The sequence below is a fragment of the Clupea harengus genome, chromosome 16 (assembly GCF_900700415.2).
Source record: "Clupea harengus chromosome 16, Ch_v2.0.2, whole genome shotgun sequence".
NCBI lineage: Eukaryota > Metazoa > Chordata > Actinopteri > Clupeiformes > Clupeidae > Clupea > Clupea harengus.
Window position 1 is genome coordinate 19,708,531 of NC_045167.1, and position 14,674 is coordinate 19,723,204.

At 45.9% G+C, this 14,674-nt stretch overlaps 1 protein-coding gene across 1 annotated transcript in view; it reads left to right on the forward strand.

Annotated features, from left to right (window-relative positions):
* The window catches only part of large1 (LARGE xylosyl- and glucuronyltransferase 1), a 61,422-nt gene extending 48,172 nt beyond the window's left edge, over nt 1-13,250 (forward strand). The window contains exons 10-16 of the mRNA XM_012841398.3: nt 127-252; nt 1,021-1,176; nt 4,727-4,890; nt 9,191-9,469; nt 9,773-9,919; nt 10,927-11,122; nt 11,465-13,250. Coding sequence (XP_012696852.2) covers nt 127-252; nt 1,021-1,176; nt 4,727-4,890; nt 9,191-9,469; nt 9,773-9,919; nt 10,927-11,122; nt 11,465-11,662 — 1,266 coding nt within the window. The 3' untranslated portion in view covers nt 11,663-13,250. The remainder of the gene's footprint in view (nt 1-126; nt 253-1,020; nt 1,177-4,726; nt 4,891-9,190; nt 9,470-9,772; nt 9,920-10,926; nt 11,123-11,464) is intronic.
* The last annotated feature ends 1,424 nt before the right edge of the window (nt 13,251-14,674 follow it).

Sequence of the window (14,674 nt, forward strand, 5' to 3'; positions counted from 1 at the left end):
AAAGGGATGATTGACTTGCTTGACATTGGCAGTGGATAGACTTTGTGGATGTGGGCTCAAAACCTGCAGGTCAAAGCGCTATCTGATGTAACCAAAGCGCAATCTCTTGCCAATTTGGGGTTGCAGGACATCTTCAACGCGGTGATCAAACAGAACCCCTTCCTGGTGCACCAACTGCCCTGCTTCTGGAATGTTCAGCTGTCGGATCACACTCGCTCCGAAAAGTGCTACAAAGACGTGGCAGACCTCAAGGTGAGAAAAATGTTCATGCAAGTGAGAGTGAGAGAGAGAGAGAGAGAGTGTGTGTGTGTGTGTGTGTGTGTGTGTGTGTGTGTGTGTGTGTGTGTGAATGAGTGTGTGTGTGTGTGTGCGCATGTGAGTGTACTGTATATGTTTTGAGGGGTTTGAGTTGGAAAGTGAAAGGGGAGAGAAATTAAGTTGCCTGTGAGGAGAAAGTGTGAGACGAATTGTAAGTGGGAGAGAGGTTGTGTGTTTAAGGTGTGGAAAGAGTATGAGCAATGAAAGGTGTGTGTGAGAGAGAGAGAGAGTGTGTGTGTGTGTGTGTGTTTGTAATGGAACAAAGGAGCACAAAGAGGTGGTGATGTTTTCAGAGCCTTTTCAGCCCTGTATGTCTGTTAATGCATGTGTGAGCCTCTGCAGATCGATACGTCTGCATGTCTGTGCGTGTGCGTGTGCGAGCATATGTGGCTCTGCATGTGGCCAAATCTATGAGTGTGTCTGTGTGTGTGGTTTGGAAATTCACTGTGTGTGAATTAACAATGAAGAAATGTTCTTCCTCCCTCTTCTCCTTCACACCTCTCCTCCCTCTGTCTCTCCGATCCTCCTGCTCCTCAAACAGTGTTCTGTTTCCTCTCTCTCTTGATTGCTCCGATACTCTTCAAACAGTGTTCTGGTTCCTGTCTCTCTTGATTTGCCTTTCTCAGTCCCACCTATGCCACACTTATATATCAACTCAAAAGGCACTTCATCATACCTGATTTAAAAAAAAATCCCTTGCAGGTGATCCACTGGAACTCTCCTAAGAAGCTGCGTGTGAAGAACAAGCACGTGGAGTTCTTCAGGAACCTCTACCTGACGTTCCTGGAGTACGACGGGAACCTTCTGAGGCGAGAACTCTTCGGCTGCCCCAGCGAGGCCGACCACAACAGCGAGAGGGTAGGTGGAGCCTGACAGCATTTCATTTTATACCATCAATTGGAGATCCAGTCTTAGATTTGTCAGTCATGAATCAGGTTTTGATCTTGAACAATGGGTGGCCACACATTGTTGAGACAGAGCTGAAGTTCCACTCGCCCAGAGCTTCACCTTAGATTATCTGATTTATCCATTGAAGGCTGGTCTGTTAAATACACTGTTTAAGGGGTGTCACCGCCTATTCAAATAGGCCCTGGAGACAAGGCTCTTTGTGTTGACATATTGAAATAAAAGTAACAATTATAACTAGGTATAAGATACATTGAATTATTGACTATGGCATATCCTTATTAACTATATCTCAAATGCCGGTCCCTTCAAGCCTCAGGTCGCTCTGTCCCAGAACTGATATGCATTTATAATTACTTTATCAGACTTTATCAAATCTTTGCGTTGGTTTCCGTGCTGTTCTGCTCTTTCAAAATAAGTAATGTGATTTCTCTTTGACACATGCAAAGATGTAAATGAATTCTGGAAATTTCCAATAGCTCATCTCAAGAGTTTCTTACATTTATGTAAGATGTTATAGGATAGGGTTTAGCACACACTCAAACACACATTCACAGGGTTCTTAGCTGAGTACAGTTAATAGAACATGTTTTATAAAACATGGACCTAGAACTTGTCTTCCAAAAGCATTGCAAATGTAAGATCACTGTGACCAAGAGAGAGAGAGAGAGAGAGAGAGAGAGAGAGAGAGAGAGAATAGAAAACGATGTTCTCTGTATCATTTAACAGAGATCATAATCAGCCCATGCTTTTGGGAAATGGGGCCTGAGGTATTTAAACATTGTATCTAATCATAGAATAATGCGTGATGAAGACTCACCAACCCCCGTTTTGGGGGGGAAAGCATTGAATTGCTGTCTCTGGCTCTTATCTAGTCCTTCTCAACGGCCTTGATCGAGTCTGAGATATTTGCCTGTCGAAACCAGTTATCTCTCCTAACAGAAACTGACATTCTCCAAACTTCTCAAAGTCATATAAAGAGTGAGTTGAGATGGGAGCATAGCGTGGTATGTTCAGGCGTGCATGTATTTCTGTGAAATCCAATTGTAAGAGTCTGTGTGAGTGCCTCGGTCTCACTTCAAAGGAGTTGGCTATTCAGCCAGATATCTGGGGGGAAGGGGCGGGTAGGGGTGGAGGGGGTGGAGGATCTCTTATACCGGTAAATAGTTTTGATTACCACGGCATTTCAACTTGTGCATCTTTGCTTTCTTTGTCCGTCTCTCTGTTTTTTTTTTCTTACTCAATCGAGGCTGACGGTTCATGAATGTACGCATGTAGATCAGACAGGTTCAGCTACGTCTGCCAAATCAGGCCAGACGGTTTCCAGCGCTCAGCAGAATTACACCACGCAAGCTGGAGTTTAAATCCAATTTATAGGAATATCGCGCATATTTTCTTTTCCGGCACCCCTTCCTGAGCCAGTGCATTGTCATTAAAGACTGCAGTCATTCCTTCATTTGTCTGGAACTGCTTGCCAGTGGGTTCTCATTGTGTTGGGGGCCTTTTCTTTACTTTGTTTAATACTACGGGTCATGGACAGGGCTTCTGGAAGACCTGAGGGGCATAGAGTTTATGCTGATGCTAGGCTAATTAGCATCAGGTGTCTCTTGTGCTGCAGCTGACACCTGTCAGATGCCAGAACAAGAAGACACACACACACACACACACACACTGCTTATGTCCATGCAAGTACACACACATACTTATGGGCAAACACTCGCACATATACAAGTCCACACATCATACTAGACATAAAGTCCCTCCCTAAATTTCTTGATGGCAAACTCGCATCGTCATACACACACACACACACACACACACACACACACGCTCACATTTGCTGTTAGCGTCAACACCCTCAGGGGGTCTTCATAATGAGGCAGTTCAGGCATTCAGGCACTTCTACCGACAGCTCATATTTGATGAGGAACAAACAGGGCAAAAAGTTAGTATTCGGTCACTGGTGATTGGCTGAGGTCCCCTGACTTACCTGGGAAATATTTCACTAATAGCTTTTTAGCATATTGCAAGTAGTACAACATTGACTACAATTAGCAGCTTCTGTCAGCGAGAGTCCGCCTCTTTAAAAGAAACTTCTAGCAGTTTGGCAGTACCTTAACAACAAAAAGAAAAAAATATATATATATATATATATTAAGAAAAGAATTAACTGAGTGAAGTTGGAGAGAAATGATGACAGAATGACTCAGCGTTCTCTCACACATGGGTGGAGTCTTTCTGCAGTCCTGGAATATAAACGGTGTGTCATCTCAAGCACTCCTTAATTAATCAAATTACTCTTGCTTTGACATTTTCCAAGAGGAGTTTTTTTTGCGCCAGACCTCCCCCACCTCCCACTCTCCATCTTTTTTTTGTCTACCTAATCAATTAAACGTGTCCTTAAGTCTGGAAATACTTTGCTCAGTCAATTTCTCCAGAGTTGCAGGAGCTATTTAAATCACATTAATGAAATGATCGGGCTAATGAAGTCACTCAGGGTTTGGCCTGAACAGAGACTGCGTGTCCTCACCTCAAGGCGGGGTGAGACTTCCCCATAAGAGCCCCCCCCCCCCCCCCCCCCCACGCCCTCCCCCGCCGCCCCTCAACCCCCAGCAAACTGGATGAAATTAATCAGAGGCATGTAAGTACCTAGTATACCCCGAGGTCCCCAACACAGGCTGAATCCCCAGCATAATATATAATACATCTATGAGAGATCCCCTATAGTTTGATTAGTGGCTTCACTGGCTGGAAGTGAAGGCGTTAGGGGTTATGTGATTTGTAGGGGTGGAGAGGGTGGAGCGGAGCTGAGCTACATGGGTCTCAGAAGAGTGGTAATTGGGGTGGGGTGCGTGGCAGGAGGGGCACTCTTTGATTTTTTTTTTTTTTAAGTTGGGTTTGAAAACATGGAACAGAAAGCTTTAGAACTTGAAACGTTTCCCTTGTGCCACAAGGCATCAGATATTTTATGTAATGTGTGTAGTGAAGTGGCGCTTTAAAGTTAATAAGGTTTCTTTGGGGTTTGAACTACCATAGATTGATGTGTCCTTGTGATGAGTTTTGTTATGATGTGTTCACAAAAACGAGTTCGAAAAGTTGTGGATTTCAGGTGTATTGATTGGAATTTTGATTTGGTTTCCTTTGCACTCAAGACTGAAAGAAAGTTGTGAATTGAAAAACTATGGAATGTCACAGCCCTAGCTGAAGGTCTGCCTTGAATCTTCATCACAGTCATCATCTTTTACTATTTTGTTGGACCAGGCAGACATATTTAGGGCCTATATTCAGGTAGTCAGTGCATTTGAAATACTCTAGTCAGAGCTCAAAGAAGTAGAAAACAGCAAGGTAAGTGGTGCTTTTGTCCAGTTGCAAGTAGGTTTGAAAGAGCTTTGTTAACGTTGTTATTCAAAGCCTTGTTGTAATGATTTGTCTGTGGACTAAAAGTGGCTGTTCAACTCTAGCAGTTTAAAACTATTTCACGTCCTTGTGTTTGTTCCCTCAGCTTCAGAAGACTCTGTTGGAGCTGGATGAGGACGACCCGTGCTACGAGTTCCGGCGGGAGCGTTTCACCGTGCACCGCACACACCTCTACTTCCTGCACTATGAGTACGAGCCCAGCGCCGACAATACCGACGTCACACTGGTGGCCCAGCTGTCCATGGACAGGTAGGGAAAATACACACACAAATATACACACACACAAACACACACACACACACACACATGAATATATATATATACACACACACACACACACACACACACACACACGGCCCAGCTGTCCATGGACAGGTAGGGAAATCACCGGGTGCACATACCCGTTCACATACAAACACATGTGTTCTCACTGACGAATCGCCTAAACTTAAATGCATGTATACACTCAAACCTGTGGACTCACTGTTAAATGGAGAACAATAAGTACAGTTTTATTCAGTTTTTATTGCAGTATAGAGTTTTGGAAACCATTATGCGCATGCATACTCATATAGTCATACGTACATATTGTACAAATATACGTTGTGCACAAAAACAACTGTTGACAGAACGTCAAAAAACATATTGATAATATCACCCTCCAAATCAACAGTTTACATACTCACTGAGAAGAGAAGAGCTGGCAGTGGTTTTAAACGCGATCTAGATTCTCGGCACAGCTATCTCTAACCTCTGGTGCCTGAAATGACATTCCAAAGCTCTTCAGGCGGAAAGACAAAAGATGGCCGTCACCTGTGACACCCCAGATAGACAGGCAAGAGAGGGGACGCAGTGGAGTGATGCCTCACTCTGCCTCTTCAGCTTTCACCCCGTGTATTTCTCCGGGGGTGTCACCGGTGTCCTTGGACTGCCTATACCGGTGAACGGTAAATCACGTTCCGTATCTTATTTACCCAGCATGCCATGTGGGTGGCTCGAGTTGTCTGACCTAATTCAGTGGTTCCTGCTCCCTGGTGTCTGCAGGAAAAAACATTTGGCCTTTGTGTTTGACAATAGCCACAGACTTGGTCTCCCAAGATGGAACAGCACAAAGACAATACCAGACAAGCGATAACTGCTTATTTATTTACACCAACTGTACAAAATGAGTTTTATTGTCCCAGTTAATTAACAGTGTAAGCAAATTTTCCATTGAATAAACCAGAGACGTTGTTACAGTGCACTTAATGAGATGCAATGATATTCAAGCTCTGGGCCAAACGCAATTAAAACGAAGGCAGCTTCATCATGACTCATTAAAAAAAAAATTAAAAAAAAGATTGTTGACGATACAATATAACAGATAGCTTCTGGCAACAAATCAATCTGCGCAAGTTTTTCTTTCTTACTTCCTCTCTTTCTTTTTTTTCATCTCTTTTTTTTGTAAAGCAATGATTTTGGGTCAAAGCCTTCGATTTTTGGGCGCATGAATGCACGGCGTTGAAAGTGCTCTGTTGGCACAGCCTTGTGCTAATAACGGCTGAGAGGAAGACTGCTGAGAGAGATTTCTACCGCCTTCGCTCGTACTTGACATTCACCACCTAGACCACCCTTACCTTCACAAGATGGAGACTAACCCTCATTAGACGTCTGTGTGCTCTGACAGGTCAGCTGCTGACCTCTCAATTCAGTGGCGTCCAATCAGGGAAAGGTCAGATGTCACGGGTGAATGAGCCATTGGCTGATGAACATTAATGAAATCAGATTCAGAAGCGTTGACTTGAAATGAGCATGAGTAAGCTTGTCTCAGGCGAAACATTATGTAGACCCTTTCACAAGGTAAACCAGGTATGTTTTTGGCATGTAGAATTTAGATGGAACTCCAGGAAACTTTCCGAATTGCACGATGCACACCTTCATGCAAACCTAAACAGATAGATTGAGTGTTTTAGGGTGTTCCTGTCGAGTCAAGAAGCCTTCATAGCAGGTGTGAACAGAAATCCTACTTTCAAGCATCTGGAAGACTCTACAAAGGGACATTACAGAGAGCTATTATTATTAATTATTATGATCATATCATTCTTTTATAGTAGCATTGTGCCTAGTAGTACCTGCTTTTGCAGTGATGGTCTGAGGCTCATGTATGGAAGCCCACATGGACCAGTTTTTCTTCAGTTTCTTATTTAAACTATGTAAAAGCAGCTGGCTGGTGAAGTGAATATATATATAATGGTAAGATCAGTGGTGTTGCCATTTTAAAAGCTTTCCTCAGTCTCTCTTTACATATTGACGATATTGACCTCCATCTATGAAGAACACCTTCACCAGGAAGTGTACCAGGGAGTTCAACACCCGGTGGTTTATGTGCTAATCTGGTTTATTTTGTGTTTTACATTCAAGATAGGCATCTATACATTTAGGAGCAAATAGCAGATCAGAAGAAGTGAGTGGTCTCCAATGGAATTTAGGGATGGAAAGATCAGCGTTTCTTTGCTATCTTCCGCTTCACTTCCGCTTCACTCCGCTCCCCGGCACGTTATGTTTTAGTGACACAAGCTTATTTGGGCAAACATATCCAAATGAGATTGACTCGGTAATTTCATTTTAAATTCTTTTTTTTTTTTCATTTTAAACACAGACATTGGATGTGTGCAAACTCTGAGATGATCTATGGTGAGGCTTCTGACCGTAGTCTCCTTTTGGCACAGTGAGGTTTTCACAACCTTGACACATGTTGTTTTTTTTGGTTGGTTGGTTGGGTGGTTGGTTAGTTTTATGGTTATCTTTGGTTCATTTATGAACACAATCTCCATGTTTGCTTGTGAGATGCTAAAAGCTCTGTCTATGCAGCACTAACTGTTAAATGGGACCATGGTCCATTTCCAGCATAGACACTAAGGATAACTGATTTTTACAGACTCCTTGGACACACACATTTTTGTGTGTGTGTGTGTGTGTGTGTGTGTGTGAGAGAGAGAGAGAGTGTGTGAGTGTGTGTGAGTGTGTGTGAGTGTGTGTGAGAGTGTGTGAGTGTGTGTGAGAGAGTGTGAGTGTGTGTGTGTGTGTGTGTGAGAGAGAGAGAGAGAGAGAGAGAGAGTGTGTGTGTGTGTGTGTGTGTGTGTGTGTGTGAGAGTGTGTGTGTGAGTATGAGAGAGTATGAGTGTGTGTGTGTGTGAGAGAGAGAAAGAAAGAGAGCTTTGATCCTTTTGAGTAGCTGAGAATGCAGTTGCGGTCAGTAGGCACGCTCCAGCTCAGATCCAGCCCGTGTGAAATCCCTCTCTGAGGCTCATTGGCGAGGATGCCGCACACTGCGCTCATAAATATACATCAGGACGTAAGAGCCGCGGTGTTCTCCTCAAAGTGTCATTGAATGGGTGGCTATTCCGCAAGGCCCGCAACATTGATTTTTAGATTTCACACGTCAGCCCTGGCTACAGCCAGGATCCCGGTTATTTCATTTCTAACCGCACCGACCGATAAACCAGCGCGTTGCTGACAGGAATCCAGCTGCTTTGATGAGCGCAAATTGAGATTACAGTGACGAGGGGGGGGGGGGATTGAAGAGCTATTGATCGCATGCCCTAATCTCCAGCAGATGGAGGTTGTGATCAGCAATAAACAGTGGACACTTCAGCCTCTGTTTGGCTTGCTGCGGCTCAGACGGGCCCCTTCGGGCAATAGGTCCGCCATAGCTTCCCATTAAAGAGAGAGGGGGCTTGGGGTTTCATTGAGTTGATAAGGTCAGTGCCTTAGGAGGCTGGACGGCCTCCCTTGCATTGATAAGGGCAGCGAGAATGGAAGAGGATTGATGTTCGATGTTCAAGCAGGAACGGCACAGGACTGCTGATCGTCAGACGTTTCTGATGTTGTCTGAGGAGCGTTAATTCATGTCACGCAGCTTAGCCAACCTCATTTTGTGTTTCAGTAGCTGCCCTATTCGGAACTGCATTACCTAGCAAGCCCTGTTGAGCAATCACCGTGGTAACCGAGAGATGAGAGAATGTTGAAAATTATAGTTTCAGTTTAGTCTCATTTAACTATGATAGTTGTTCAACCGCGCTTTCAGAAACGTCGATGTTGGTGTCTGTATTATGTGTCCTGGTTACCAGTGTCTATCATTGTCTCACAGGTTGTAGAAGTAAATCATAATTCTATGTGTTTACAGGTCGTAGTGAAAGGTAATAGTCAGTATTTCTAATGAAGTGTAAATTCTGCTTTGGTAATGGTTGTGCAGTCCTGTCGATAATGGATGCAGAGGCCATTAAAATGTTAATGGATCCTGTTTTTTTTAATTGTCAATAGTGACATTGATTCTTAATTGGTGCACTGGTTCAAAACGGGTCTGTGTTGCATAGTAATTGGATCAACACTACTGATCAGTAATGTAATAGGTAGTAATAGTAATAATACAATTGTGTGTGTGTGTGCGCATGTGAGTGCTTATGTGTTTCTTTCTGTGTGTGTGTGTGTGTGTGTGTGTGTGTGTGTGTGTGTGTGTGTGTGTGTGTGTGTGTGTGTGTGTGTGTGTGTGTGTGTGTGAATGCTATAGGCTGCAGATGCTGGAGGCCATCTGTAAGCACTGGGAGGGCCCCATCAGTCTGGCCCTCTACCTGTCTGACGCCGAGGCCCAGCAGTTCCTGCGCTACGCCCAGGGCTCGGAGGTGCTGATGAGCAGAGGCAACGTGGGCTACCACATCGTCTACAAGGAGGGGCAGTTCTACCCCGTCAACCTGCTGCGCAACGTGGCCATGAGGCAGGTCAACACGCCCTACATGTTCCTGTCCGACATCGACTTCCTGCCCATGTACGGCCTCTATGAGTCCCTCAGGTGAGCAGCACTGGCCCCATCCAGGATTCAGAGCATGGCTCACAGGCCTTTGCATATCCTTTAAAATAGAAGCTCACTTCTCAAGTTTCTCTTTTCCTATCATCTTTTTCCATTTGATATTTTTTGATTGATTATCTTTTGTTTAAAAAAAAAAGGTTTAAAACTTTTTCTCTGGCTGGTTTATCCTTTCATTTCACTGATTCATTGTGTGTTTTTGATCATTGGGATAAAAAGACTCAATCGAAATTTCCAGAAGGTTCTGTATGAGAGTGTTCAGTGCTCCCTCTCGTGTTCCCCCCTCAGGAAGTCTGTGGTGCAGTTGGACATGGCCAGCACCAAGAAGGCTCTGGTGGTGCCGGCATTCGAGACGCTCCGATACCGTCTGTCCTTCCCCAAATCCAAAGCTGAGCTTCTGTCCCAGTTGGACATGGGCACTCTCTTCACCTTCAGGTAAAAGCAAGACCTCTCTGTCTCTCTCTCTCTCTCTCTCTCTCTCTTTCTTTCTTTCTTTCTCTCTCTCTCTCTCTCTCTCTCTCTCTCTCTCTCTCTCTCTCTCGCTCGCTGTGTCATGTTTGCCCTGTGTGACTCTCTATCACACTTCTGCCACTGAAACATCTACGTGCCAAGGACAGTCCCTTTAAAGGCGCGAATACAATTTCCAAAGTTTCTTCAGGGCCGTTCATTACATGTGGGAGAAGAAAAGTATGAAGGGAGAAAACTTACTTCTCAAAAGTTACAATGGCAAATTCAGTTCCTTTGTGTAATTCATGGACAGCATGTCCACAAGAAGTAGAACTTGCTCATAAAAGAGTCCCAAAAGGCACTCTGTGAAGGATGCTTGTAATAATGAACAGCTTTTCCCATATTTAAGGTCAACTGCCAGCCAAAATAGTAATATTCTTTGGCTCTCAATGCACTCCTTATTTAAAGCTATGTTAATTTCCTGACAGTGTAATGCAACAGTAGGAGTTTGAGGTAGTCCACAGTGCCAAAGTTTGCCTTGAAAAAAAAAACAAGGAGAAAAAATCTAATTGAAATGTGCCTCTAGAAAGCCACTAATAAAATACATAAATTCCAGACTTACCAGAAGCTGTTTAAATAGCAGCTCAACGCGGTCAGACAACGTGATGCCCTACCAACTCACGGTCAGCTTTCCGTTATGCCAACATGAAGTCAAACAGCATTCGTTATCCTCATTATTATTTTACCAGCACGGGATATAGCCACCACGGAGAGGAGAGCCTTTAGCTTAAAATTTTACCTCCTCATTACTCTCCTAAACAATGCCAGGGTTAGGATTAGGGTTGTGCCAGTCCACAATGCCAGTGTCATCCAGTGTGTACCAGGTGAAATCAGTATAGGGCTGCCTTAAGCAGGTCACGTTTGTCTCTGAACCCAGCTTCACCTGTTGGGCTGTTTGGGTGATGTCGGCATCAGCAATCTTCATCTCCTCTCAGGTACCACGTATGGACTAAAGGCCACGCTCCCACCAACTTTGCCAAATGGCGGACGGCCACCACGCCCTATCACGTGCAGTGGGAGTCGGACTTTGAGCCGTACGTCATGGTGAGGCGGGACTCCCCAGAGTACGACCGGAGGTTCGTGGGCTTCGGCTGGAACAAGGTGGCCCACATCATGGAGCTGGATGCCCAGGTACGGTACCCACCATTTGGTAACAGGCCAATCCATGGATTTTTGGGCATGAACAGAATTATACCAAATTATATATGGGATTATCATTGATTAGATTACATTTACATTAATACATAATTTGACCTTATGCATATTGTACATTATCTATTTTTGTGTTTACAGCTTCTGTTTGTGTTGTTGTGTTGTTGGTTACCATGTAACATCACTGCATCTGCCCACGGAGTAGTTTGATCATATTCTCTCATGCAGAGTTGGTCAAGCAGTTCCTTTGCCCAAAGTCATCACAGCAGTTTATAGATCCCACGTAGCCTAAATGTCCCTCTCTTTTTGTCTGTCCCTCAGGAGTATGAGTTCATCGTCCTGCCCAACGCCTACATGATCCACATGCCTCACGCGCCCAGTTTCGACATCACCAAGTTCCGCTCCAACAAGCAGTACCGCGTCTGCCTCAAGACGCTCAAGGAAGAGTTCCAGCAGAACATGTCCCGCCGCTATGGTTTCGCCGCGCTCAAGTACATGGCGGTGGAAAACAACAGCTAGCCCGCCTCTCCATAAGAACACCCCTTGCCACGCCCCACAAAGACCATGCAGCCTAAAACAGAAGAGCCTCTGGAAGGGGAGAATAGTCGTCCCTTAAAGACGAGTCCCTTCTCAAAACCCTTATCGGCTCAGACTTCCACCCGCTCCGGCTCTCAGTAGGGAGACCCCAGCGTGGCTCTTCAGAGGCCCAGTGCTCTGAGGGTGCCGGAGGCCGTTCAGTAAGAGTGCCATCCGTCCTCACCAAAATAGTTTTGTCAGTGGAAGAGAAAATTGTTGAATGTGTCCTCAAAAATATTGGTGGTCTTTTTTTTAAATTATATTTTCTTTTATATATATCTTTTGTTGGTCAAGTCAGTACACAGAGGGGGAACTCGTTCACTGGACTATCATTTATTTACTGAAGGGGTCTACAGGAGCAAGGAAGAGGGGTGGGGGGTTTGCGGGGGTTGAGGAGAGGTGACAGTCGGTGACGGATGATGGTTGTTCCAGAACGCGGCCACTTTCTGTATGTCTGTGACCACGAGGCCAGCACCACTGTGCAGACACCCTGCTGTTATTTGCTGGGATGAATGCAGCCATGCCTTGAAGACGATGCCTGGCTCCCACTAATGGAGAGCTCAGACCGAAGCCTTGAAAAGTCATTTTGCGCGCACGTGTCTATCTGTGTGTGTGTGTGTGTGTGTGTGTGTGTGTGTGTGTGTGTGTGTGTGTGTGTGTGTGTGTGTGTGTGTGTTTGTGTGTGTAAGCGAGAGGGTAAAAAGCGCCTGTGCTCATTCATCTGGGCAATTTTCTGCTGCATTATTTCTTCACACGGCTGCGAACATAATTTTGAAACATACGAGCGCAACAGAACCATTTATTTGACGGGCGGCCCAGGGTAAACAGAGAGAGGAAACAGACGAAGAAGCGGAAGGCGGAGGCCTGTGTTGACAGAATGATATCCCAAAAAGACATGGAGTGGGGAAATGGGCCACAGACACAGTCTGTAAGCGGCTGACGGATTCTGCTCTCTCCAAAGCCTTCTGGCCATCTCAAATTCATTTGGAGCCTCTTGGTCTGTCATTTTAGGTTTAGTTAGACAAAAGTACTGGTGCCACCTTTGACATCTGACTTTCTTGTTGCTGATTTTTGTGTGTTTAGTTGTGTGTTTTAATTTTGGTTTTTGTTTTAGAACTGGTATGATTTTCCTGTGGACAATCTTAGAAGACATGTCATTGGTTCTGCACGACTGGAACACCGTCCTGTTTGAGAACAATTAGAGAGGATGTTACATGACAGATGCTTTTTCATGTATTACCATTACATAAAAAAAAAGAAAAATATGTATTGCTATGTGTTTACAAGTCGAAAAGCAAAAAAAAAAAGTCAACAAAACTGCACTAACTCCACAGTGTAACGATGGAGTAAGGAGGCGAGAGGGTAGCATTTGACATGAAAGGGAACACAAACAGGCACAGCGTTAACTATTAATGGCAGTGAGTGAAATGTAGTACTAGTACACAAAGTCTGACTGTAGATAGTTATTTTCTGTAGTTGGGCTTTGTGTGAGGTTGGTCTTCTGCTCCCTCTCCTCCACGACCCCTTTCAGCAAAAGAGATGAGCAAGCTTTTAGTGGGGCCTGGGGTTGGCCAAAGGGATAGAGAGCTCCACTTCAGGGAAGAGCCACGGTGAAGTGTGTGCTGAGGATAACTTTGTAATCGGCCAATCATCTCACACAGAGTCCTTTTGGTGTGGTTGCACCCTGACTGCTTTTATACGGCTATTACCTGCTATAACAACCAGCAATCACATAGGGCATGGTTCCATTTGGCCCTTTTGGATTGCAGTTTGTGAGGGTATGATGAGGGCCAGCACATCATTACCAGCTTACCTCTGCCAGTTGTGAAGGTGCACATGCAGTCAGCCGTCCACTGCTCTCCATAGGCCCCCACCAGAATGATGACACCAGTCATCGCGTGACAGGAAACCAGTGGGAGCGAGTCGCAGAGATGACCACAGACTGCCCTCAGACCAGACTGCCCTCAGACCCTTAGACTACCCTCAGACCCTCAGACTGCCCTCAGACCCTCAGACTGCCCTCAGACCCTTAGACTGCCCTCAGACCCACAGACTGCCCTCAGACCAGACTGCCCTCAGACCAGACTGCCCTCAGACCCTTAGACTGCCCTCAGACCCTTAGACTACCCTCAGACCCTCAGACTACCCTCAGACCCTCAGACTGCCCTCAGACCCTCAGACTGCCCTCAGACCCTTAGACTGCCCTCAGACCCTTAGACTGCCCTCAGACCCTTAGACTACCCTCAGACCCTCAGACTGCCCTCAGACCCTCAGACTGCCCTCAGACCCTTAGACTGCCCTCAGACCCACAGACTGCCCTCAGACCAGACTGCCCTCAGACCAGACTGCCCTCAGACCCTTAGACTGCCCTCAGACCCTTAGACTGCCCTCAGACCCTTAGACTACCCTCAGACCCTCAGACTGCCCTCAGACCCTCAGACTGCCCTCAGACCCTTAGACTGCCCTCAGACCCACAGACTGCCCTCAGACCCACAGACTGCCCTCAGACCAGACTGCCCTCAGACCCTTAGACTGCCCTCAGACCCTTAGACTACCCTCAGACCCTCAGACTACCCTCAGACCCTCAGACTGCCCTCAGACCCTCAGACTGCCCTCAGACCCTTAGACTGCCCTCAGACCCTTAGACTGCCCTCAGACCCTTGGACTACCCTCAGACCCTCAGACTGCCCTCAGACCCTCAGACTGCCCTCAGACCCTTAGACTGCCCTCAGACCCTCAGACTGCCATCAGGCCCTTAGACTGCCCTCAGACCCTCAGACTGCCCTCAGACCCTCAGACTGCCCTCAGACCCTTAGACTGCCCTCAGACCCTCAGACTGCCCTCAGACCCTCAGACTACCCTCAGACCCTCAGACTGCCCTCAGACCCTTAGACTGCCCTCAGACCTGACTGCTCTCAGACCTGGGTTCTCGTGCCCGTATGTGGTGTGGGACAC